We start from the raw sequence: 26,274 nt of genomic DNA on the forward strand, positions 1-26,274 counted from the left end.
ACCAACTCTTAGTTTTATTAATTAATTCAATAGTTTTTTTTTACTTTCAATTTTATTAATCTCATCTTTTATTTTTTAGAATTTCAAGTTTCGTGTTTGTCTGGGGTTTTTTAATTTGTTCCTTTTCTAGCATTTTTAGTTGTAAGCCCAATTTGTTGATCTTCTCTTTCTCTATTTTATGCAAGTAGGCCTCTAGAGATATAAGACTTCCCCTTATTACTGCTTTGGCTGTATCCCACACATTTTGGTATGATGTCTCATTATTGTCATTTTCTTAGGTGAAGTTATTAATTATGTCTATGATTTGCTGTTTTATCCAATAATTTTTTAGTATGAGATTATTTAGCTTCCAATTATTTTTTTGGTCTATTTCCCCTGGCTTTTTATTGAATGTAATTTTCATTGTATTATGATCTTAAAAGGATACATTTACTATTTCTGCCTTACTGCATTTGATTTTGAGATTTTTATGTCCTAGTATATGATCAATTTTTGTATAGGTTCCATGAACTGCTGAGAAGAAAGTGTACTCCTTTCAGTCTCCATTTAGCTTTTGCCAAAGATCTATCATATCAAACTTTTCTAGTATTCTATTTACCTCTTTGATTTCTTTCTTATTTATTTTGTGGTTTGACTTATCAATTCTGAGAATGCAAGGTTGAGATCTCCTACTATTACAGTTTTGCTGTCTATTTCTTCTTGCAGCTCTCTTAATTTCTCTTTTAAGAATTTAGATGCTGCACCACTTGGTGCATATATGTTTAATATTGATACTGCTTCAATATCTATGCTACCCTTTAACAAGATATAATGCCCTTCCTTATCTCTTCTTTTAATTAGATCAATTTTTGGTTTTGCTTGATCTGAGATGAGGATGGCTACTCCTGCTTTTTTGGCTTCACCTGAAGAATAGTAGATTCTGTTACACCCTTTTACTTTTATTCTGAATGTATCACCCTGTTTCAGGTATGTTTCCTATAAACAACATATAGTAGGATTCTGGCTTTTAATCCAGTCTGCTAACTGCTTCCTCTTTATGAGGGAGTTTACCCCATTCACATTTATGGTTAAAATGACTAATTCTATATTGCTTGCCATCCTGTTAACCCCTGCTTATGCTTTTCTCCTTTTCTTCCCTCTTACCCCGCTCCCCAGTATTACACTTGTGAGCATCACTTGCTTTTCACAGCCCTCTCTTTTTAGTACCCTTCCCCCACCTTAAAATTCCTCCCCCTATTTTACCCCTTTTCCTCACAATTTCTGTATTCCTTTCCCATTAGTTACTCCTTCACACCCACTTTTCAATGAAATGGAAGAAGTTTCAACATAAATCGAATATGTCAATTGATACACACTATGTTCATCCCCCTCCATTGTTTCTCTCAGATATAATAGGTTACCTTTGCCTCTTCATGAAATGTAGTACCACCACTTTACCCTTTTTCTGGTACAATTTCCTTTCTACCTCTAATTTCTAGAACAAATTATACATGTGTTCTTTACATATCTTTATGGCAGAAATATAGTTCTCAAGATTTCTTTTTACCTTTTTAGAAATTTCTTGAGTTCTGTATTTGAAGATCAAACATTTTGTGTAGATCTGGTTTTTTCATCGAGAATAGATGGAATTCATTTATTTTGTTAAATGTCCATCTTCTTCCCTGGAAAACGATGTTTATTTTTGCTGGGTAAGTTATTCTTGGCTGCATACCAAGTTCCTTAGCCTTTCGGAATATCATATTTCAGGCCCTTTGTTCCTTTAATGTGGATGCTGCTAGATCCTGGGTTATCCTTATTGTGGCTCCTCCATATCTGAATTGCTTTTTTCTAGCAGCTTCCAACATTTTTTCCTTCATCTGATGGTTCTTGAACTTGGCCACTATATTTCTTGGCGTTTTGATTTTAGGGTCCCTTTCAGTAGGTGATCAATGAATTTTTTCAATGTCTATTTTACCCTCTGTTTCTAAAACATCTGGGCAGTTCTCTTTGATAATTTCCTGGAAAATAGTATCCAGGCTCTTTTTTCCTCACATTTTTCAGGGAGTCTAATTATTCTCAAATTGTCTCTCCTGGATCTGTTTTCCAGGGTCTGTTGTCTTTCCAATCAAGTACTTGACATTCTTTTCAATTCTTTCATTTTTCTGATTTTGCTTGACTACTTCTTGGTTTCTCCTTGAGTCATTCATTTCTTTTTGTTCGAGTCTAATTTTCAATGATGTATTTTCTTCATTCACTTTTTAAATATATTTTTGTAACTGTCCAATTGAGTTTTTAAGTGAGTTTTTTTCTTCTATGGAATTTTTTTCCATTTCATCCATTTTTTTAGAGTGCTGTTTTCTTTTTCCAGCTCACTAATTTTATTTCTCAATGATTTGATTTCTTTATCCACTCTGGATGACTTCTCCAGACTCTCTTGCCAAGATTCCCTTTCCTTTCCCCATTTCTCTTCTAGCTCTCTTGATTTCCTCCATGAGAGTCTTATGTATTGAGGAGCAGATAATTTCTGTCTTAGGGGATTCCTCTGGAGACAATCTGCTTTTAGTCTCCTCAGGGTTTAAAATCTGCTCTCTCTCCATACAGAAGCTGTCAATGGTTAGAGCCCTTTTGAATTTTTTGTTCATTTTGTCAGAGCGGGAATCGAAGAAAACAAATTGACAAGAGAAACAATTCCTCTGTTTCTGGGGTGGGGGGGGAATGGGGCTGGATGGTGTTACCAGGCTTCCTCTACAGACTATGGGAGACATGTTAAATATGTTAAAATATATATTATATCCAATATATGTATATATATTTATATAGTTATCTTGCTGCACAAGAAAAGTCAGTTCAAGAAGGAAAAAAAAAAACTGGGAAAGAAAACAAAATACAAGCAAAGAACAACAGAAAGAATGCTATCCACACTCAATTCTTACTGTCCTCTTTCTGGGTGTAGATGGCTCTCTTCATCACTGAACAATTGGAATTGGTTTGAATCATCTCATTGCTGAAGAGAGCCATGTCCATCAGAATTGATCATTGTATAGTCTTGTTGTTGCCAGGTATAATGATCTCCCAGTTCTGCTCATTTCACTTAGCATCAGTGTATGTAAGTCTCTCTATACCTCTCTGAAATCATCCTGTGGGTCATTTCTTTCTTTTTTTTAATTAATTTTATAATTTTAACATTTTTTTGACAGTACATATGCATAGATAATTTTTTTAAAATAACATTATCCCTTGTACTCCCTTCTATTCCGAATTTTTCCCCTCCTTCCATCCACCCCCTCCCCTAGATGGCAGGCATTCCCTTACATATTAAATATCTTAGAGTATATGCTTGGTACAATATGTATGTGCAGAACTGAATTTTGTTGTTGTTGTTGTTGTAAAGGAAGAATTGTATTCGGAAGGTAAAAATAATCTGGGCAGAAAAACAAAAACAAAACAAAACAAAATGCTCACAGTTTACACTCATTTCCCAGTGTTCCTTTTCTGGGTGTAGCTGATTCTGTCCATCATTGATCAATTGGAATTGGATTATATTTTCTCTATGTTGAAGATATACACTTCCATCAGAATACATCCTCATACAGTATCATTGTTGAAGTGTATAATGATCTCGTAGTTCTGCTCGTTTCACTCAGCATCAATTGATGTAAGTCTCTCCAAGCCTCTCTGTATTCCTCCTGCTGGTCATTTCTTACAGAGCAATAATATTCCATAACATTCATATACCATAATTTACCCAACCATTCTCCAATTGATGGACATCCATTCATTTTCCAGTTTCTAGCCACTACAAAAAGGGCTGCCACAAACATTTTGGCACATACAGGTCCCTTTCCCTTCTTTAGTATTTCTTTGAGATATAAGCCCAGTAGTAGCACTGCTGGATCAAAGGGTATGCACAGTTTGATAACTTGTTGGGCATAGTTCCAGATTGCTCTCCAGAATGGCTGGATTCTTTCACAACTCCACCAACAATGCATCAGTGTCCCAGTTTTCCCACAGCCCCTCCAACATTCATCATTGTTTGTTCCTGTCATCTTAGCCAATCTGACAGGTGTGTAGTGGTATCTCAGAGTTGTCTTAATTTGCATTTCTCTGATCAATAGTGATTTGGAACACTCTTTCATATGAGTGGAAATAGTTTTAATTTCATCATCTGAAAATTGTCTGTTCATATCCTTTGACCATTTTTCAATTGGAGAATGGCTTGATTTCTTATAAATTAAAGTCAATTCTCTGTATATTTTGGAGATGAGGCCTTTAACTGTAAAAATGTTTTCCCTTCTAATCTTGTTTGCATTAGTTTTGTTTGTGCAGAAACTTTTTAATTTGATGTAATCTAAATTTTCTATTTTGTGATCAATAATGATCTCTAGTTCTCCTTTGGACACAAATTCCTTCCTCCTCCTGTGGGTCCTTACAAAACAATAATATTCCATAGCATTCATATACCATCACTTATTCAGCCATTCTCCAATTGATGGGCATCCACTAAGTTTCCAGTTTCTTGTCACTACAAAAAGTACTGCCACAAACTTTTTTGCACATGTGCATGCTTTCTCTCCTTTAAGATCTCTTTGGGATATAATCCCAGTAGAAACACTGTCAAAGGGTATGCACAGTTTGATAACTTTTTGAGCTCAGTTCCAAATTGCTTTCCAGAATGATTAGATATGTTCACAGTTCCACCAACAATGTATCAGTGTCCCAGTTTTCCCACATCCCCTCCAACATTCATCATTATCGTTTCCTGTCATCTTAGCCAATCTGAGAGGTATCTTAGAGTTGTCTTAATTTGTATTTCTCTGATCAATACTGATTTTAGCTGATAAATATTTAATAACCAGCTCTCTGAAAACACAAGATAAACTTTTTGATTTAATCTGTATTATTAATATTTTCTCCATAATTTTCCTAAGTCTACATAAATCAAGTCCTCATTTATAGAATTTGCCAATTTCCAATGTATAAATGCTTATACTGAAAATTCAACAATTTACTTTTATTCCAGCTGATTCCAGCCCACCCCCATATGGAACTATGGGCAACTCAGTTAACCTTTTTTAAAATGAAAGGGTTGAATCAGAAGATCCTGATTGTCCCCTACAGTTCTAAATCTATGATCCTATTTTTACTTCTTTGAGTAGTCCTAGGCCAACCCTCATTTGGTCACTGTTTGTGTTTTGATTGACTCAGACTGAATATAAGTAGCAATCATTTCTACTTTGGCCAGAAACCCTAATGGTTTTCCCTTCCCAAATTCATTCATTCATTTAGAATTTTTGGATTAAGTGAAAGAGGAGATTCTTTGCCTCAGTTGCTACCTAGCCTTGATCACTGAATGGGTTTGACCTCAGTCAAACTAAGAGTGCTTGAATTTTTAAAAAGCCAAAGTCTCCTATTTCATCCAGGTCCATATCCAGTTGTTTTGATCTATATCTGGCCACCTGGACCCAGATGGCTCTGGAGAGGAAGATGAGGCAGATAACATAGTTCAGCCCTCCCTCAAGTACAATTCAATTCACTTGTATGTCATGGCATTACTTCCCTAGTGTCATGGTCTTCTTCAAGAAGGAAGGACAAACAACAACAATACAAAACCATGTCAACCCTGGAAAGCAGGACTATGGACTCATATGACTTTAGGGTGATTGGTCAGAAGTAGGATTCAAATCCAAGTTGTTTTTTTGGTTTTTTTTATTCCAAGTTTTATATTCTTTTTGTTACATGTGACTTCTGGGTCAGAGCACTAAATCTGGAAAATAGATGAGAAAAAGAAAGAGAGCCCCTACTTTCAAGTAGCTTACAAACTAATAAGGGGAAAACACACAAGAGGAAACTGAAAAACTATAGTGGGGGTGACCAGGGAGTACTTGGTGCATGATGTTCCTTGGGTTCAAACCAAGCAGAGATATATGTGTAAAGTGAAAATTGAGCAAGAAGTTCAGGTCCAGCTCTGTCTAAAGAAGGACTTTGGGAAGAATTCAGTGCTCTACCTTTAAGGAATATCTGAATAGAAAGGAGGCTGAGGGAATTGAGAAAGCATCTTGATTCTCCTCTCCATCCATTTTCCACTTCCCTTCCCCCACTCCACTCTCTTCTCTGCTGCTCTTTTGGTCTCAAAATATTGGTAGTCTTAAGTTCACATCCAATTGCAGCATCATTGTTGGACAAGATCTTACCTCTGCCCCTTAGGTACTGAATTCCAAAGGCTGCTTCTCACTCCTTAGAGCTCTGATGTTGAATTGATTACAGAACTGGGCTTGGATTCTACTCTTCGAGCTCCATCTCTAATCTCTTTCATTTAAAATGAGTGAATAAATGTCAAAACAAAAACTGAGGCCTATACTCATGGGGCATATGCTGGTCTTAGATAATAAGGACCTCATATTTCTATTTTTATACTATCATTTCCCTCTACCCTTGGAAGGCTAGCAGACAGAAAGAAGTCAAACCAAGGGAAGGGACAGGTTATGGTGAAACAGAATATTTAAATGTACCTTATCTAGCTATACATGTAATCAAACAAGTCCTCTTTATAAAAGTTTAGGTCAATCAATCTGGGTATAGAATATATGTTTATGTTCCCAAGTCCACATGGAGATTGTATTTACTGAATACTGTGCACACGTTTATAAGGACTGAATTAATGGGCTAGTCATCCATTACACTAGTTTTAAGGAAGTATATTACTTGAATAAGTTTTATCATTATATCTTCTAAGCTACTGAATAGCTTAGAGAATTAGAGAATAGCTACTATGCTATTCTCCTAATTCTTCCTTTAAAAGCTTTAATATTATTTTTTGCTAGGATATGGGATCCTGCTAAGAGGAAGTAAAGAGGACACCTTGACCTTTGATGCACAATAAGTGTTCTGCCACCAGAAATGCCCTTGTTGAGCAAAGAGCAGTGATGCATGACATGGCAAAGGGATTGGCCTGAAGGTCACAGTGCAGTTGCTTATAAGCATGTCTTTGTGGTTAATAGCAAATAGTCAAGATGCTTTGATAGGGCCCATTGCCTGTGATTGGTTGCTGGAATGGCTGGATTGGCTCTCCTCCCATTGGAAGATACCATCCATATGCAAAGCCCATGAGCTGCTTCTCAGAATGGTAATTGGAGATTGCCTACTGTACACACTGATCACACTTGCAAAAATGTATAACAACATGATTGTATGGCATAATAAATTGGAGCTCTTTTCACACTCTATGAGTCTCCCACCTCATTCATCTTGCCTTTGAGATCAAGGGCTCATATGCTTTGAGCTCTCAATCAAGATGGTTGCAACAACTGGTGCCCAAGAAGAGGGACTTAAAACATAAAGTGCTGTGGTCACTGCGTGGTCAAGCAATTCTACATGGTCAACACAATCTCCAAGAGGACTCCAGAGGGAATGCCTGACAAGCTGTGCTGTTTCTGGACCAGACAGTGGGTGACAGAGATGGTAAGTAACTTAAAGGGACAGAAAGTAGGCACCCTCTTCCTTCAGACAGGGAAACATATGTCAAGATTATAAAAATATATAAAAGAGCAGAGATGCACAGTTCAATTAGGAGTTATTAGGGAATTCCTGGGTATTACTTACAAAGTTTCTCCATGGTTACCTAAGAAAGGCTGTTATAATTGTGAGAGATGGATTATTTTCAGTGAACAGCTCACTTCTTATGATAAGCAATGCCCAGAAGAAATACAAAAAAATCATTTGACCACCTATGATCTCATTTAAAAAAGTCTAAAATCAAAATCAGAAAAGGAGATCAGGAAATTTACAATTACACAGACAGGTCTATCTCTTAACAGGAGATGTCCCTTTCCTGAGTCTTAGGAGGACAATAATGAATGTCCTCCTCCCTCCATCACCTTTGGCCTCACCCTACTCTTGCATCTCTCCAGATTTACAGCCTTTCAAGGGCTCTTCTAATGTAAAGACTAAGAATGAAATCTGGATGACAGAATTTTTAGAACAGACTCAGTTGACTGCTGCTCATGTTGCTCTAGGAGCAAACATGAATTTTTATTTTGAGCAACTTAGTGACAGGAGTAGGAGGAGGTTTTGATGTCTGCTGAACAACTGAATTGACAAAAAGGGGGAAAGACAGAAACCATTTTTCCTTTAATAATAGATAGCTTACACATGACCTTGTGAGGTAGGGGTAATTTACACCAATTAGGGATGAAATTCACCAGAGATTTTTAGAAGGTGGATTCCACCTCTTTAAATATGACTTGGACTCCCAACACACTAGTATGGACAAAACAATGGCCCTGACCAAAGAAAAAAACAACAACCACTCTACATCAATTAGTATAAGAACAATTAGAGTTATGTTTAATAATATTATCAGAAAAAATTCAAAGACACCTCCATTTTAACTGTTTGAGCTTTACTATTCAGCCAGAAGGTGTAAGGTGTATATCAAAAACCACCTGAATTCCAGATTGACCAGGTACACACATTAAATCAGGTCCAAAAATTGACTGGGGACATTCAATGGCTTAGGCCCCAAATTTGTGGTGGATCTCTGGATGGGCCTTGGACTGTAGGTGGAGAAGTGATGAAGGCAAGAGGGCCACTACAAGGCTGGTCAATGATGGAGTCTGGAATCTGGAGTCTGGAGCCTGAAGTCTTCTCTGTGTCTATGGCTGAGAGAGTTCTTCTGTGTCCGAGACTTCCTTAAATACCTCAGTATGATTACATCACTACAGCACACTGAGCATGTGCCAACTGTTGCCATTACATCACCATATTACACTAAATATATGTTTAGAGAATCATTATCTCACACAGAGTAGGTGCATAAATATAAGCACCCTGCTGTCTTTGATTCAAGTACATCTTTTCAGAGTTCCAGCCCTCTGTATCTCCTATTTTCTTTTGTTTTAGAACACATGTGGTCATACCCTCCCTGATTTCTCAGGAATGGAGGTGCAAACACCAAAAAGGAGATGATTATGCCCTATCTGACTTCTCAGGAAGGGAGATAAAAACAACAAAGGGAAATGGGGAGTCAAACCAGATATTGTTAATGGGTTTCCTCTAGGCTGAAGGGTCTTACCCATCTACCAAGCCTTTCAATGATATGCCATTTACATATATAGTAAGCATAGGATGGTCAGCTATAGTAACAGCTGCAGTGCAGAATATTCCTGGATTCTGTTGTTGGGAGTTAAAATCTAGGCAAATATCACCAAATTGTCTATTAGGAGTGTGTATCAGTAAACCTGATGCTACTACTTCTCCTGGCTGATAAGTCATAAATTGTCTATCTGCATTAGTGACTTGGATATTAGCTATACATTTCCCAGTTTCCCAAATCAGTGTATGGATAGCCGCTGTTTTGTAAGCACTCTAAAGAGGTGAAATGGCCAAATCTATTGTTCTTGGAGGCAAAGGATTTATAGGCTGGACAGGGACAGTTTTCTCCTCTCCAGGGGATATCTCAGTACTCCCATCTGCATATAACTCTATTCTCCCCAATTGCAATCTTTTCCTCCATCTAGTTGCTTCTTGGGTGATTGATCATGTACTGAACTTCTATAGACTCTCTGATGGCATTGGCTGCCACCATGCCCCAAGTGTAGATCCTTATTCCAGAGCCTCAAAATGTCTTTCAGTGTTCCAACTTTGGCTGCCAAAATGTACTGCCCAAGCTAGCTTTCTGGAGGATCTCTGGTTGGACCTTGGTCTTTAGTTGGAGAAGTGATGAAGGCAGGAGGGGCACTACAAGGCTGGTCAAACGGAGTCTGGAATTTGGAGTCTGGAGCCTAATCTTCTCTGTGTCTGTGGCTGAGAGAGTTCTGTGTCTGAGACTCCTTTAAATACCTCAGTATGATTACACACTACAGCACACCGAACATGAGCCAACTGTTGCCATTACATCACCATATTACACCAAGTATATGTTTAGAGAACCATTATCTCACACTGAGTAAGTGCTTAACTATAAGCACCCTGCTGTCTTTGATTCAAATACACCTTTTCAGAGTTCTGGCTTTCTACATATACTCAATCCTCTGATGTTTCCTTTGTGTAAAATACTTGAGGATGATCCTTGGTTGGATTTCAGCAGGTTATGGACTCCTGAAGCCCTTGACAGCATAAAGTAGATAATACAAATAACAGCAAAAGCAAGCACTCAGAGAGTATTTCTACAAAAAAGGTTACATGGCTATGTTATTTTAGCTCCTATATAACCCATAGGAGTTATACATCAAAACGATGACATTTATGAATAGCTACATATCTCAAAGACCAAAAGGTCACTAGAACCATATTAAGACATGGCAGCTGAGGAAGTTGAATGGATGTCCATCAATTGGAGAATGGTTGGGTAAATTGTGGTATATGAAGGTAATGGAATATTATTGCTCTGTAAGAAATGACCAGCAGGAGGAATACAGAGAGGCTTGGAGAGACTTAAATCAACTGTTGCTGAGTGAAATGAGCAGAACCAGAAGATCACTATATACTTCAACAACAATACTGTATGAGGATGTATTCTGATGGAAGTGGAAATCTTCAACATAAAGAAGATCCAACTCACTTCCAGTTGATCAATGATGGACAGAAATAACTATACCCAGAGAAGGAACACTGGGAAGCGAATGTAAATTGTTAGCACTACTGTCTATCTACCCAGGTTACTTACACCTTCGGAAGCTAATAATTAATGTGCAACAAGAAAAAGGTATTTACACACATATATTGTATCTAGGTTATATTGTAACACATGTAAAATGTATGGGATTACCTGCCATCGGGGGGAGGGAGTGGAGGGAGGGAGGGGATAATTTGGAAAAATGAATAAAAAAAGAAAAAATAAAAGAAAAAAAAGACATGGCAGCTGAAATTACAAGGAAAACAGTGCTCAGAATTATCCAATTAACAGGAGAAACAGTAATTATATGGGTTAAGAATGTTAAGGATAGGTTGGATTCCTTATGAGCTGCTCGGGAAACTTGGTCTGTCTTGTTAGGGTTAGGAGAATATGAGCAGGAAAAAACCCTGACCCAGTTGCCATTCTATGAGCAGTGGCAATGAATATTTTCCACAAAGACAAAGATACATCTACTTAAAGGCCCCAATGTGTGGAGTGACCCCAGGAATTGTCTTAGTGGTTATTCTGATGTTTAGCAAAGACCAGTCCTCTCTGAGAGTATAGTTTTCTTAGGATCTTGTCAAGAAATGGATCCTGAAGGAATCTGTGAAACTGCTTAGGGCTTCCTTTGGTCAGAATTCAATTTAGAGTCCACCAATTTTTTTTAACCAGTCCTATGATTTTTTGACATAAGGAACTCTCAGTGAGACAATTCTTTTGACTAATGCAGATCAAAAACTCCTTGGAAACTTAGTTTTAGAAAGTGTCCTGGGACACTGAAGAGTTAAATGACTTGCCCATGGTCATATATTCAGTTCATACTGGAGTCAGACTTCAGCCAAAGTCTGTGGATTCCAAGGCTATGCCATTATACCATGTTATCTCTTTACTGTAGTTTCATGAACTTATTGTTCATGCTGTTCCATGGCATTCCATGTCATTGCCCCTCACTTCCTGGATCCTGCTGTTATCCTCCAACCCATTTCCTGCCATCTCATGTTTCCTATGCCTTTCCCAAGGATAGAGGTTTAGGTTCTCTCTTGTGACATAGTGAGTTCAATGGAAAAATTGTAATCTTGGAACAAAAGTCACTGTACTTTCACATAAATTTCTATATTCCCAGCAGGGATTAGGGAAAAGTGGGCAGGGGATTCTCTTCCATTGAACCCTCAAAAGCTAAAAGTTTGTGGCAGGAATTTTGGACTGGGATGATAAGCCTTTACCCAAGCCTGAGTTGGTTATGAGGATCCCACAGTCATTCTTGGCTCCCAAAGTCATCACTCCAAGAAACACTAACCACTCAACACTAACCACTCCCCAAACCATTGAATTCCAAATTTAAGAACCCAATGTCATTGAATTTTCCCTCTTCTCCCATCCAAGTACTAACCAGGCCCGACCCTGCTTAGCTTCCGAGATCAGACGAGATCGGGCGCGTTCAGGTGACATGATGGTATACTTAGAGAACCCCAAAGACTCTGCTAAAAAGCTATTAGAAATAATTCAGAATTTTAGCAAAGTTGCAGGATACAAAATAAATCCACATAAATCCTCAGCATTTTTATACATTACCAACACAATCCAACAGCAAGAGATACAAAGAGAAATTCCATTCAAAATAATGGTCGATAGTATAAAATATTTGGGAATATATCTACCAAAGGAGAGTCAGGAATTATATGAGCAAAATTACAAAACACTTGCCACAAAAATAAAGTCAGATTTAAATAATTGGAAAGACATTCAGTGCTCTTGGATAGGCCTAGCGAATATAATTAAGATGACAATACTCCCTAAACTAATCTATTTATTTAGTGCTATACCAATCAGACTTCCAAGAAACTATTTAAATAACCTAGAAAAAATAACAACAGAATTCATATGGAACAACAAAAGGTCAAGAATTTCAAGGGAAGTAATGAAAAAAAATTAAATGAAGGTGGTCTAGCTGTACCTCATCTAGAACTATATTATAAAGCAACAGTCACCAAAACCATTTGGTATTGGCTAAGAAATAGACTAGTTGATCAGTGGCATAGGTTAGGTTCATAGGGCAAGATAGTGAATAAAAGTAGCAATCTAGTGTTTGACAAACCCAAAGATCCCAAATTTTGGGATAAGAATTCATTATTTGACAAAAACTGCTGGGAAAACTGGAAATTAGTATGGCAGAAACTAGGCATGGACCCACATTTAACACCACATACTAAGATTAGATCAAAATGGGTCCAAGATTTAGGCATAAAGAACAAAATCATAAATAAATTGGAGGAACATGGGATGGTTTACCTCTCAGACTTGTGGAGGAGGAAGGAGTTTGTGTCCAAGGGAGAACTAGAGAGCATTATCGATCACAAAATAGAACATTTTGATTACACCAAATTAAAAAGTTTCTGCACAAACAAAACTAATGCAAACAAGATTAGAAGGGAAGTAACAAATTGGGAAAACATTTTTACAGTTAAAGGTTCTGATAAAGGCCTCATCTCCAAAATATACAGAGAATTGACTTTAATTTATAAGAAATCAAGCCATTCTCCAATTGAAAAATGGTCAAAGGATATGAACAGACAATTTTCAGATGATGAAATTAAAACTATTTCCACTCATATGAAAGCGTGTTCCAAATCACTATTGATCAGAGAAATGCAAATTAAGACAACTCTGAGATATCATTACACACCTGTCAGATTGGCTAAGATGACAGGAACAAACAATGATGAATGTTGGAGGGGCTGTGGGAAAACTGGGACACTGATGCATTGTTGGTGGAGTTGTGAAAGAATCCAACCATTCTGGAGAGCAATCTGGAATAATGCCCCAAAAGTTATCAAAATGTGCATACCCTTTGACCCAGCCATACTACTACTGGGCTTATATCCCAAGGAAATACTAAAGAAGGGAAAGGGATCTGTATGTGCCAAAATGTTTGTGGCAGCCCTTTTCATAGTGGCTAGAAGCTGGAAGATGAATGGATGTCCATCACTTGGAGAATGGTTGGGTAAATTATGGTATATGAATGTTATGGACTATTATTGTTCTGTAAGAAATGACCAACAGGAGGCATACAGAGAGGCTTGGAGAGACTTACATCAACTGATGCCAAGTGAAATGAGCAGAACCAGAAGATCATTATACACTTCAACAATGATACTGTACGAGGATGTATGCTGATGGAAGTGGATATCTTCAACATAGAGAAGAGCTAATCCAATTCCAATTGATTAATGATGGACAGAATCAGCTACATCCAGAAAAGGAACACTGGGAAATGAGTGTAAACTGTTATTTTTACCTTCTGAATCCAATTCTTCCTGTGCAGCAAGAAATTCGGTTCTACACACATATATTGTATCTAGAATATACTGTAATATATTTAACATGTATAAGACTGCCTGCCATCTGGGGGAGGGGGTTGGGGGAGGAAAGGAAAAAATCTGAATAGAAGTAAGTGCAAGGGATAATGTTGTAAAAAATTACCCATGCATATGTACCGTCAAAAAAGTTATAATTATAAAATAAAATAAAAATTAAATAAACAAAAAAAAGAAAAGAAAAGAAAAAATAATTTTCCCTCTTCTGGTCTTAGGGCCTTTACCTTCCAAACCCAAGAAATTCCCAAACTTGTTGGATCCTGTGAGCCTCTTTCTGCTTAACCCTAGGAATAGTCCCCGAACCTTGTCAATGACCATGTTTGTCTTTTTCTTCAGATATGGGACTCATGTCCTCCATTTCTTTCCCTATGATATAAAGAGAAATGGGCCTTAATTGTGGTACCTAAAGTTCTGGGGGAGGGGAGAAGGATATAGGGCAGAGTGGCATTGAAGGTACTTAAGAACTCAATATCTTCACTCTAGGAGGAGAATTGGGTCCCTCTTTACTCTACCTTCACCACTCTTTTGCTGTATAGGAGATGAGACACTCCTAAAAGAGTCAGGGGGAGGCCTACACCTGATTAGAATGATGCTGAATCTCAAGTGCCAAACATCTGGCTTTCAGTTTAATACAAGCAGACTTGGCTGATACCTTTGGACTTCTGGACGTGCCCTTTTGTGCCTGACCAGCCTTGACAGCACACTTTCAGAAACCAGAGAGGGCCATATCACCTCTAGTAAGGGGGATAGCAGCAGTTAGGTTTTTCTCCAGATTAAGGACCTTAGCCTTGCAAATTCTGGCTACTATCATTGGGTAGGTAATGGAGGTAATACAGATAAGTTGATCTTTGGTTCTGGGACAAATGTGACTGTGGACTGGTATCTCCTATCTCTGTTATAGGAAATTAGATCTGATGAGACGCCAGGAGCTGGGGCTGAGGTCTACTTTTCACAGTTATTTGGTCACATGAATTCACTTCCCACACATGGGGTTCAGGTAAGAGAAGGCTGGGAATCAATGTTGAGGTTTATTTTTCACAGTTAACTTGGTTTCATGTGTTTGCTCCTCCACACAAGGGGCCAGGCTAGGGCTAAGAGGGGGCCAGGAAGTGGGTGAGGTTTGCTTTTTTACTGTTATTTGGTCACATATGTGCCTTGCCATACATAGATCTGTATTGCAGACTGGCAGGATGCTCAGTATGGGCCAGCTGAGTAACAGAAAATCATGGTTTGATTACAGGACCTTGGACTCCTCTGTCACCCAGCATTCTCCTGGTGAGGAGTCTGGATACCATGGCTTGCCTGGTCAGTGATTTCTACCCCAAGTCACTCAATGTGTCCCTGTCCTTCCTTGGGGGTCTTAGTCTCAGCCCAGACCCTCACTGTGACTCTTATAGCCCATAGAACCTATAGTTCCATTTAGGTTGGCAGGATTAGTGAGAATTATTCACTAAACTGCTTAGTTCTATACCTTGGGAAAAAACCCTTGTGTCCTACCAGTCAGGTATGCACACCACCTACCTGGGAGTGGTGGATGGTACCAAGAAGGGATATCTTGTGTTTTAGAACTACTTTTTTAGATCACTGAGGGGTAGAAATGGGGTTAGGAGCAGGAATTGGAAGAAAATTATTTATAGAGTACAGAGGAGGTCTCTGGTTAGGGAACAGGGGCCTGGACTAGGGTATCCTTGGGTAAAAAGAGCTATTCCAGACCATATTTCCTGACTGAAAGTTGGGGAAGGAATTCATAAATAATAAATGAAATTTCTAGAATAGATAAGGGGAAAGCCTGGCTGATGAAGGGATTTCTGATTCCCAAAGCTATAGCTGATTATCTTTCTGCTTTCAAACTCTGGGGTTATCCCTCAGCTAGAACTAGCTTTCCATGACCACAGGTGAGTTAAAGGTGAAGGGGGGAAAGGCAGAGATAATGAGATTGAGCTTAAACAGCATGATCAGAAGGGAGATATTTTGACGAATCTGCCAGTTTCTATGTTTTCTACCCTGACAATATGATATCTCCAGGGTTCCATGTGCTATGATCAATGCAGAGCATGATATAAACAGCCCTTTGTATATGATAGTTCAGGGCTCAGTGTGAGTAATGTTTGAGGAATTGGAGGAGTGATGGCCTAGCAGGGGTTCTCAAACTATGGCCCACGGGCCAGATGCAGCCTGCTGAGGACATTTATGCGGCCCATCATGTTATGGCAAATAGGCTGAGGGGCGGAGACAGAGTGTGAGTTTTTGTTTTTACTATAGTCCGGCCCTCCCACAGTGGGGGAGGAAGAGTGAACTGGGCCACTATTAAAAAGATTGAGGACCACTGGCTCAGACCTTCAGAGTGAAGATCCAAAATTCAGGGAATGTGCCAGTCCAGAGCTCAGGGTATCTCATTCCTATTCTCCTTGGCCTTATCAGATGCTCTTCATCCTTAGGTGGCTCCCATTTCTTCTTTTTTTACTTCTAGTTTTGGAATTCTGAGTCTCAATGGAGGAAATCTCAAACTTTAAATTAACCTGGTGCTCATGAACCTAAAGAATTGAGCTCAAGCAGATTTAGGGCATCAGGCCCTTAAGATGATGTGATCTAAGCAGAGCGACTCTTTGTCCAAACATGAGTGAAAGTGGTCCTTTCCTATGGGAACTAGAGATGTGGCTATTAAAATCTGAGGCTCTTTAGAAGCAGTTAGGTAGAGCAATGGCTAGAACTCTGGACCCAGAAGCAGAACTGATTTCACAGTTATCAATAGAATCAAAGAATATTATATTGGCAAAATACTTAACACTGACAGTAGGAGTCCCTTAATAAATGGATGTTGCCTTCTTTCCTAAAAAGAAGAAATAGGTGGGAAAACATTCAGTACCTTGGTGTGGCTCAAGGCAAAAGCATAAGGGGTATATGTTCCTACTCTTCCTTCCCCATATCTTTTTATACAGACAACGAACTTGAGGAAAGAGTATGATCCTTAGGGCAGGGGCCAACTTCCTCAATTTGACCACTTTTTGGCTCCACCATTCCTGTTATGTCTTATGTTAAGATAGTGACAAAATAGGATGGGGACATAGAAAACAAATGTTCTCTGGATTATTGGATACAGGACTATACATTACAATTATTTAGGGAACTCTAATCCAAGGCATGAGAGAAATGGGTAGTGGTGGGATAAGAGTCCCTTAAAATTAACATGGTTTGGAGAAATGAATACCCTGGGAGCCATAGCCAGCATTCACATAATTGTTAGACACTGGCCATTATCTGAATCCTGGTTGTGGCAGACTACCAACCTTAATTGATTATTGCATCATCATCATCATCATCATCATCATCATCATCATCATCATCATCATCATCTAGTGTTTGAAAGCTTGCAAAACATTTTTTAGTGTTAAATTATTTAATTATTCCACATATATATTATTTAATATGACCCTGTGGCAATTATGTGAGGTAAGTGCTAATAGTAACATCCTCATTTTACTGATGAGGAAACAGGCTGAGAAAAGTGACTTGGTAGTCACATACAAAGTAAGTGTCTAAGACAGGATTAGAACTCATCTTACTAGTTCCAATTCTTACATTCTCTCCCCTGTACTTCCTAGAGGCTAGACATTTTACATAACCAGGAGATTGACTGTGTAAGGTGATAGGTATAAAACCCCAGGTGTCCTAGTAAGTAGGACACCTACAGCTACATGAATTGCTGTATCTTTGAAAGTCAGTAGATAGCACTCTAATATTGAAAAACATCAGCTCTTTTTCACTAACATGGACCAGTCAGCCCTAATAGTCCCTATGTTTCTCCCAACCTTTTCCTTCTATTGCTTTCTCAGATTTGTATCTAATCTGTGAATATCCTGAATTTCCATAATTTTCTTAATTCATAACTCATTTGTACTATATCTTATTTGGTCCTTGGTCTATATTTCAGTTCTTGGTATGAACCCAGTAGGAATATTTAAGCTCCATCTTGGTTAAATATATTTACTGTAACAAGTAGGAAGTGATACTCTACAGTTTAAGAAAGAGAAATTCTAAAGGGAAGCCCCGAATGAATTCCATGCCTCACTTCTCTGCTTTGCTTTTTGCTCATTCTCTACCAGCAGATATAATTAAACTAAAAGAGCACAGGATAGGTGGTTTCTTAGATCACTACACTCACCCACTTCTATCTTTTAATTCTATGATCTCCTCAAACTCTTGGTCCCTATTAGGTGAAGTCACTGTTTGATGATGATGATATGGCCTAGTTGACTTCCTTCCAGCCACCAATGTGAGCACTGATTGTTTAGATGACTGGAAGTGTGAGAAAATAAAGGCCTCAAAGAGAGAGATACCTCATTCAAGTAGATTCTCAAAGGAACTTGAGACTTCACTGGATCCTAAAAGAAAAGTACTTTATGTTAGCTTTCCTTCTAGCTATTCAGACTCACACTTCTGTGTCCCTTTGGGGCTTAACAAATCAGACCACATAAGGGAAACAAGTCAGATCTTCACAGTGGGTAGCTGTTGTACAATATGGTCTACAATCATAGCAAATAGACCAAAAGCCTTGGGAATGTGAGCTTACCATGCCTGTTCTGGGCAGAGAGATGTTCAATTTGGCTAGAACATAGTATATGAATAGGGGAGTAATATAAGACAAGGTAGGACAAGGAGAAGGGGAGGAAATAGTATCAGATTGTAGAGGTAAAATACTAGGCAGAGGAGTTTAATGGTAATCAACAGTCACTGAATATTTTTGAATGGAAAGATCATATGACCATATCTATACCCATAGGAAGGGTAGATTGGAGGAAAGATGGAAAGACTATTTACAATAGTTTTAATCATTGGTAATGAGGACCTAAATTAGGATAATGACAGTGTGAGTAGAGCAGGAGAAAAGGAAATGAGAGATACCGTGTCAAATGGATTTGGCAAGATTTGGTAACTACTGAGATATAAGGAGTGAAGGAGTTAGAAAAGACAATGACATTTTCAAGATTACAAACTTGGGAGACTCAGTGAATGGTGCTACCATAAGGAACAGGTTCATCAAAAAGATAATGAATTCAATTTTGAATATAAGGAAGATATCAGGCAGCTGTATATAGCATGGAGGGGACCAAGAAGAGGGTAGAGGTAGGAAGATGTGTTAGGAGATTATGTCAATAGTTTATGAAGGTAGCAATGATAATTCATTTTAATTCATTTCATACATTTCAATTCATACATTTCAACAAATAGGTATTAAGCACATTTTTACATACTAAGCTTGCAATTTCGTGCACTGTGATAGCAGACAAAAAATATTAAAAAAATAAGGATTATGATGAAATTCCTCCCATCCTCCAAAATTTTGGGAGTAAGCTACTCAACCAGAAGCTCTTTGGGGAGACCCTGGTAGCAATTTTGGGATAATCCATATAGCTGAACTGACAAAATGGAGCTTCCATTTTACTGAGCTAGTAGAAATAGAAAATGGGACATGCATGAGAGATGTTGTAAAGGTTCACAGGATTTGGCAAACAACGGGATATTAGTAGTGCAGGAGACAAAAAGGTAACATTAAAGCATCAAGCATGGGAGACTAGCTAAATGGTGATGCCCAGACCGTTGGGGATATTATTGCAATAGCAAAGTCAAAAGGATGGGCAGGTATTGATAATGTGAACCAAGGCACTGTAGAAATGTGATGTAATCTTATTCCTAAAGGGAGAAAAGGAGACAGCAAAAGACAGCCTCTAGCATCAGTCCACTTTTATGGTCAAGAAAGAGTGTACAAAAAATGGAGGAAGAGTTGTTAGAAAGATTGGTAGACAACCTTGTGATGTCCATGAAACCTAGGAAAGAAAGAATATTCAAAAGGGAGGAGTACTCAAGGGGGCATCAGTGAGTGGGACAATGAGTCTTGAACAAAACATCATTCAATTTGGCAATTGGGAAATTTTGGTGGTCTTGGAAAGCGAGAAAATTCAATAATTAAGGACTTGAGAAGAGAGAATTGGTAGTAAGAGCATGGAAAAATTAAGTGTAAAAGCTTTTCCAAGAAATTTGGAGAGGAAGAGAGATGAGACAAGAGGAGAATGGAATAGGAAAATCAAGGGAAGCTTTTTGGGGATTGGAGAGACCTGAGTATGTTTATGAACAGATGACAAGAGTCCAGCAAAACAGAAGAGACTGAAGATCCATGAAAAAGAGAAAGGGGTTGGTTTCTAAAGCAAGAACCTAGGGGAGGCTGAAAAGAGTGGAGACAGAGGCATTTGAAAAGGGCTTATTAGACTTATTAGAAAAGTAGAACCATTACTTTCTTTGTCATTTAAAGGAAGAAAGAGGAAGTAGATGATGATTCTAAAAAATGAGTAGAAAAATTAATGGTACGCCAGGAAGTCATTTAATTAATTCTTAAATAGTGACTTATTCCTAAATAGTATTGAAAGTTTTGGAAGCTATTAGTGACCTCTTCAATGTAAAGCTTACTGATCATTGAAGAATCAGAACTTTTTAGATTCTAATCACTGTTCACATATCTTCAACTGCACCTACAGCACTAGGCCTAATCTGTTCAGACCAATGAAGAAAAGCATTTATTAACCACTTCTTAAGCATTTATTAAGACACCATTTAAGCACACTTACTGCATGCTAGGCATTATGCGAGACACTGGACATGCAAAGATAAAAATGCAACAGTCTCTGCACTTTAGAATTCAATGAGAGTGGGGTGAGGAGCAGAATTTTCAATTCACCTAAATATATCTTAAAAACAAAGCAAGTTTATGTTGGGGGAAGTGGCCTCAAATTTCTTCATAAAGTAGAAAGTGAAAAAAATTTCCCTTTGATGAGGGGTAGGCTAGAAGTTATAAAAAGTCTTGGTACAGTTGTGAGATCAAATGTTGGTTAGAGAAGGTTATAGACTGCCAGGTGTAGGACTTGTTCATTTTTTGGGGGGCAGTTCAAGACTTAAAATTTCCATAGTGTGTAGGGAACTCTTGTGAAGACATATCCCTCTACCAATGAGGAAAAGTTCTCCCAAACTTCTGTAGCTTACAGAGTTCTCCAAGACCCTGACAATTAAACTTGCTGAAATCATGTTGTCAGGAGGTCTGCTTGCTGTCCACTAAGTGGGCAACATTGCCTTTCTCTTCTAACCTTAGCTCTAATTGTTAAGAACTGTTTCTTTAAGTAGAGTTCAAATTTGTCCCTGCAGTGCCCACCTGTGGATCCTTGCCCTGCTCTCTGGGGCTAATTCAATTAAACAAATATTGCCAAATCTCTGCCATTTACATAGGACTGTGCTGGGCAGATAGAAATGCAATAGTTTGGCTCTCTCAGTACTCATATTTATTGGGAGAAACAATATTATCAAAGATCAAGGTAATAAAATACAGGGTATAAGGAGAGATCTGACAAATCACCAGGTTTCTGTGCAATTTGTATGCTATGTTGCCTCTCAGTTGAGGTTTTGTATTATATATTTGGAGTCAGTGAAACCAGGTCAACTTTTTTGTGACTTTCTTCAGCGATATTCAGCAGTTCGGAGGAGGAGAAAAATCAGGAAAGAGAGTTCCTAAAAAAACAAGGAAAAGCAGATTGGGAACAATGGAAGTTTCCCCAAGTGAACTGGGTAGTAGTAGGTTGTAAATTCCATGAGGGCTTGCTTCCATGCCTCATGTACTTTTTGTATCTTCTTAAGTGCCCTGCCCAATGGTAGGCACACCATAAATGTTTACTGAAAAGAAAGTGGCTCATTTTATTAATATGATTTTTTCTACTCCTCTCTTTTTCTGCAACTAATCGACTTTACCACATGTACTGCCACATGTTAATCCTACAGGCTATCATTTCTACTCAGTTTTTTCTATTCTTCCATGCCTACTCTTCTTCATTCACATTACCTCTTCCTCTCAAATATGTCTACTTTATTTAACCATAATGACATAGTATAAAGTGTACTTTGGAGTCAAAAGCTCTGGGTTAAAATTTCATCTCTATCACTTATCACCTCAGTTCACTGTGCCTCAGTTTTCCCATCTGTAAAATTAATAGGTTTACCCTACACACCTCTCAGATTAGCTAAAATGGCAGGAAAAAGTAATGACAAATGTTGGAGGGGATGTGGAAAAACTGGGATATTGACATTGTTGGTGGAACTATGAACAGATCCAACCAATCTGGAGAGCAATTTGGGACTATGCTCAAAAAGTTATCAAACTGTGCATACCCTTTGAACCAACAGTGTTTCCATTGGGCTTATATCCCAAAGATATTTTAAAGGAGGGAAAGGGACCCATATGTGCAAAAATGTTTGTGGCAGCCCTTTTTGTAGTGGCAAGAAACTGGAAACTGAATAGGTGCCCATCAGTTGGAGAATGGTTGAATAAATTGTGGTATATGAATATTATGGAATATTATTGTTCTATAAGAAATGACCAGCAGGATAATTTCAGAGAGGCCTGGACAAACTTACATGAAGTGATGCTAAGTGAAATGAGCAGAACCCAGAGATACATGGCAACAAGAAGATCAATGATCAATTTTGATGGAAGTGACTCTTCAACAATGAGATATTTCAAACCAATTCCAATTGTTCAATGATGAAGACAGCCATCTACACCCAGAGAGAGGACTGTGGGAATTGAGTGTGGACCACAACAGAGAATTCTCACTCTTTCTGTTGTTGTTTGCTTGCATTTTGTTTTCTTTCTCAGTTTTTTTATACTTCTTGATCCAATTTTTCTTGTGCAGCAAGACAACTATATAAATATATTCACATATATTGGTTATAACATATATTTTAATATATTTAACATGTATTGGGCTACCTGTCATCAAGGGGGGGATAATTTGTAGCAGAAGGCTTTACAAGGGTCAATGTTGAAAAATTACCCATGCATGTTTTGTAAATAAAAAGCTTTAATAAAAAAATGAAGAGGTTTAGCATGAATGACCTTTGGGTTCCCTTTTAGCTCTAATAATAATAATAGCAAGCATGTGCATAGCATTTTGAGCATTTGAAAGTTTTTTATGAATATTATTGATGAGGTTTAAACCCAAATAAAATTAGGGTTTAATTGAGGCCTAGTAGCAAGTTCAGGGTACAGGGAATCAAATAGAGCTCCCCTGCAACCCCTTTGCATTTGGCACAAGGATAGGGAGTTAAATGAGGTCTAATAGTGGTGCAAGAGTTCCCTGTAAAGGAATTTACAGACCTGAAAACCTAGATTGATAAAAGATGTTTATTTTGGGGTTTGGAAGTAAGGTTAAAGTCTAGTTAGTAAAGGTGTTAAAGAGAAGAGGACACTGGAACCAGTGTTCCAGTGGGTAGAGATCCTTTGGCATGCCAAGTGTAAGGCTGCCATGTTTGGAACCTCTACAAACAGAGGGCTCCAGCTTGCCTTTTTTATAATGAGAGATTTAGCTAAAGGGGGCTGTGGGTAAAGTCCCAGGTTGGCTCCTGGCTGGGTTTCAGCCAGGGTTAGAATTTGAATTGAATTCATTGGGTTTCAGGACTGAGCCAGATAACAAAGGTTGTTTGTGCTTAAGGTAGAGTTCCCTCACTGAGACAGAGTCCAAGGAGGTTTTCTCCTTTAAGGATTTTTCAGAGTTTTGGGGCTTCCTCGTCATTATCATATCACTTTTTTTGGGAGATACATGCCATTATTTTCCTTACTTTACAGATGAGAAAACTGAAGTAGATAGAAATTGAGTGACTTTTGTAGAGTCACAAAGCTACTAAGTGGCTGAGGCTGAACTTGAATATAAGTCTTTCTGACTATTGGTCCAATGTCTCACCTACTGCACCAGTTGGTTGCTCCGAATTTCTGAGCCTAGCATTCTATGAACCAGATCACTTATTCCAGACCACTGTGACTGCCCCAGTTGACAATGATTTCTCCTCCCTCTTCACACAAACATAGTGTGGACATTTCATCTGGCCCATGGTTACCTGAGAATCCAGAATAGCTATTGGACCTGTAAGATTAACAGTTTTATTCCTGAGGCCGTGGTGCTGATCTGAAGAACTAGTGCCCAAGAATCCAGTTTTCTCAGGGTCATGCAGACGGAGAGAGATGACTGGATTGGGGTATAGCCAGAATAACTAAGAATACAAAAGCCAGACTTACCTTCTAATTTATGATAAGTTGGACTGTTTAGCTATAGTGATACTGATCTATGCTCCAAGCATTCCCATACATCAGGAAACTTGTTGCAGATCCTGTAACAAAACCAACGGTAATTTTTGAACACTAGTAGGGCTAGAAATTAGCCCTGCAGGCAGAGTTATTCAGGGTTAACTCTCTTCTCTTGCCTAAGTTTACATGTTTGCTTCATGCTCCACCCCCTCCTAGATCAGGGTGGGGGGATGGGCAGACCACACTGCTTTCAGCTGCCTACTTAAAAACACTTCCTTCTGGGCAGAATTCCTTTCTACACAGATGTTATCAGCTCTGGACCACAGTTGCAGATCCCATCCTTCCTAGAGAATCCTGCCAGACTTAGCAGCATGTCTGCCAGGACCCTCCCCACTCTTGCCACCCTCCTGGGTGTTCTCCTCTCCATTCTCCCAGGTATCTGTCCTGCTCTCACTGCTTCTTTCTTCTTCCTCACCCTCTCTAGAGACTTGTGGCTCTAATTAGCGTCTAGATACCTCTATCCCTATTTCCTCCCTGTCCTCTCTTCCTTGGTGGTAAGTGCCATAAAGTTTAGCTTCTTCTTCTTCCAGTTGCTTGGCTTCATCTCCTAGGTAACCTGGGTTGGGACTGCGATTTCTAATTAGAAGCTAGTTCTCTCTGCTGTGCTCCCTAAGCTCCCCTTCCCCTGGAGGCTTTGTGTAGTAGGGCTTACTGTCCTTGGTATGCTCTCTGCAGGTTCTGAAGCCCAGGTGCGGCTAGTGGAGAAAGGAGGAAAAGTGACACATGAAGGCCAGTCTGTGACCCTGACCTGCCAGGCCTTTGGCTTTAACATCAGGGATTATGCCATGGCTTGGTTCTGGAGCTCAACTAAGAGAAACAAGGAGCTTGTGGCCAGTATCAGCCCCAAAACTGGCAGTGACAAAGAGTACAATCCCAGAATTCAAGGCAGGGCTTACATCGAGAGGGACAATGTGGCTAAAACTGTCTCTTTGACCTTGAGCCGGCTTCAAAAGGAGGACTCAGGCACATACTACTGTGCCACACTCACTCTACTAGAGCCCAGGCAGAGACCTTAACACAAACCTAGGATTAGAGCCCCAGATGCTGTACTGTGTGGTGCTCTGTGAGTATGTCTGTGGGGAAGGGAAGAAATAGGCTCTCCATGCATGTATTTTTGAGTGTTCAGAGAAGGGAAAAGAAAGGCTCTGTGTACACACAGAGTGTGTGTTTACATATGTACCTGTATACAGGGAAAGAAAGAAATAAATTATGTATGCATGCTAAAGTGGCAGGACTTTTCTTAGCAATCTTGAGATTCCAATCATTGTTTCAGTCTCAATTGAGGGCCTCTACCACCCTTCCTCTTGTGCCCATCCTGGGGCTAGGACTCTAGGCCTGATTCTTGGGAAGATAATCAGTGACTAAGAACAGGTAGAATTCAGGCTGAAATTCTGCTGTGAGAGCATGTTATTGGTACCATGAACCTGGTCCTGGAATTGGGTCAGCTGTGGGACCAAACAGGAGAAGCAAGCCCATGCTCCTTTCTGGAAGACCTCCCAGCTCAGGGAAGCAGAAGAGCTAAACATCTCTACCTTAGGTAGCTCAAAGTTTTAGCTCAAAGGAACCTCAGAAAGCCTTTACCCCAGCAGGAGGTACAAGTGAGAAAACTGGTTCACATGAGGGGAGAAATGTGCTTGGAGTTACCAAACTTAAGCAATAGAGACTTAAATCCACTCCTTCCATTACAATGTATTGATTGTTTGCTGGCTTGTAAGATCTCAGAATAGTCCTTTTTGAGTTCTTTCATGATTTGGATCTGAGAGAGGGAAAGGCTCCAAATATTCTGTCAAGGACAAATTCTTCTTTAAACTTGTGTTATAACATTGATACTATCAAATCCTTTTGGGACTCTCAGTTCTCCAGACCACACACACTGCTCTGCAGTCCAGCAGGCTGTGTAAGGTTCAGATGAAGGGAAATACACATAGCAAGGGGGAGCTCAAGGAAAGATGCCCTTGGATACAATCCCTCTAGCTGTATTTCCTGGGCACCTAGGTCCCACAAGGCTATTCTATCCATCATTCATTCCTTACTAAGAATTGTCACATTCTGCAGGTGCCACATGATTAGGTCCAACCATTAAATATTAACAGTGAAAACTAATCCTGCTCTTCCTAGTCTTCCTGTTAGCT

At 38.9% G+C, this 26,274-nt stretch overlaps 1 pseudogene and 1 gene segment (V, D, J or C); both read left to right on the forward strand.

Moving 5' to 3' along the window:
- Positions 1 to 18,215, forward strand: part of LOC141546922 (uncharacterized) — a 35,999-nt pseudogene extending 17,784 nt beyond the window's left edge.
- Positions 18,216 to 24,328: 6,113 nt separating this feature from the next.
- Positions 24,329 to 25,236, forward strand: LOC141539233 (Ig heavy chain V region 914-like). The segment is given in 2 exon segments: positions 24,329 to 24,517; positions 24,818 to 25,236. Coding segments are annotated over 2 exon segments (405 nt in total).
- Positions 25,237 to 26,274: the final 1,038 nt, after the last annotated feature.

The sequence above is a fragment of the Sminthopsis crassicaudata genome, chromosome 1 (assembly GCF_048593235.1).
Source record: "Sminthopsis crassicaudata isolate SCR6 chromosome 1, ASM4859323v1, whole genome shotgun sequence".
NCBI classification, from domain to species: domain Eukaryota; kingdom Metazoa; phylum Chordata; class Mammalia; order Dasyuromorphia; family Dasyuridae; genus Sminthopsis; species Sminthopsis crassicaudata.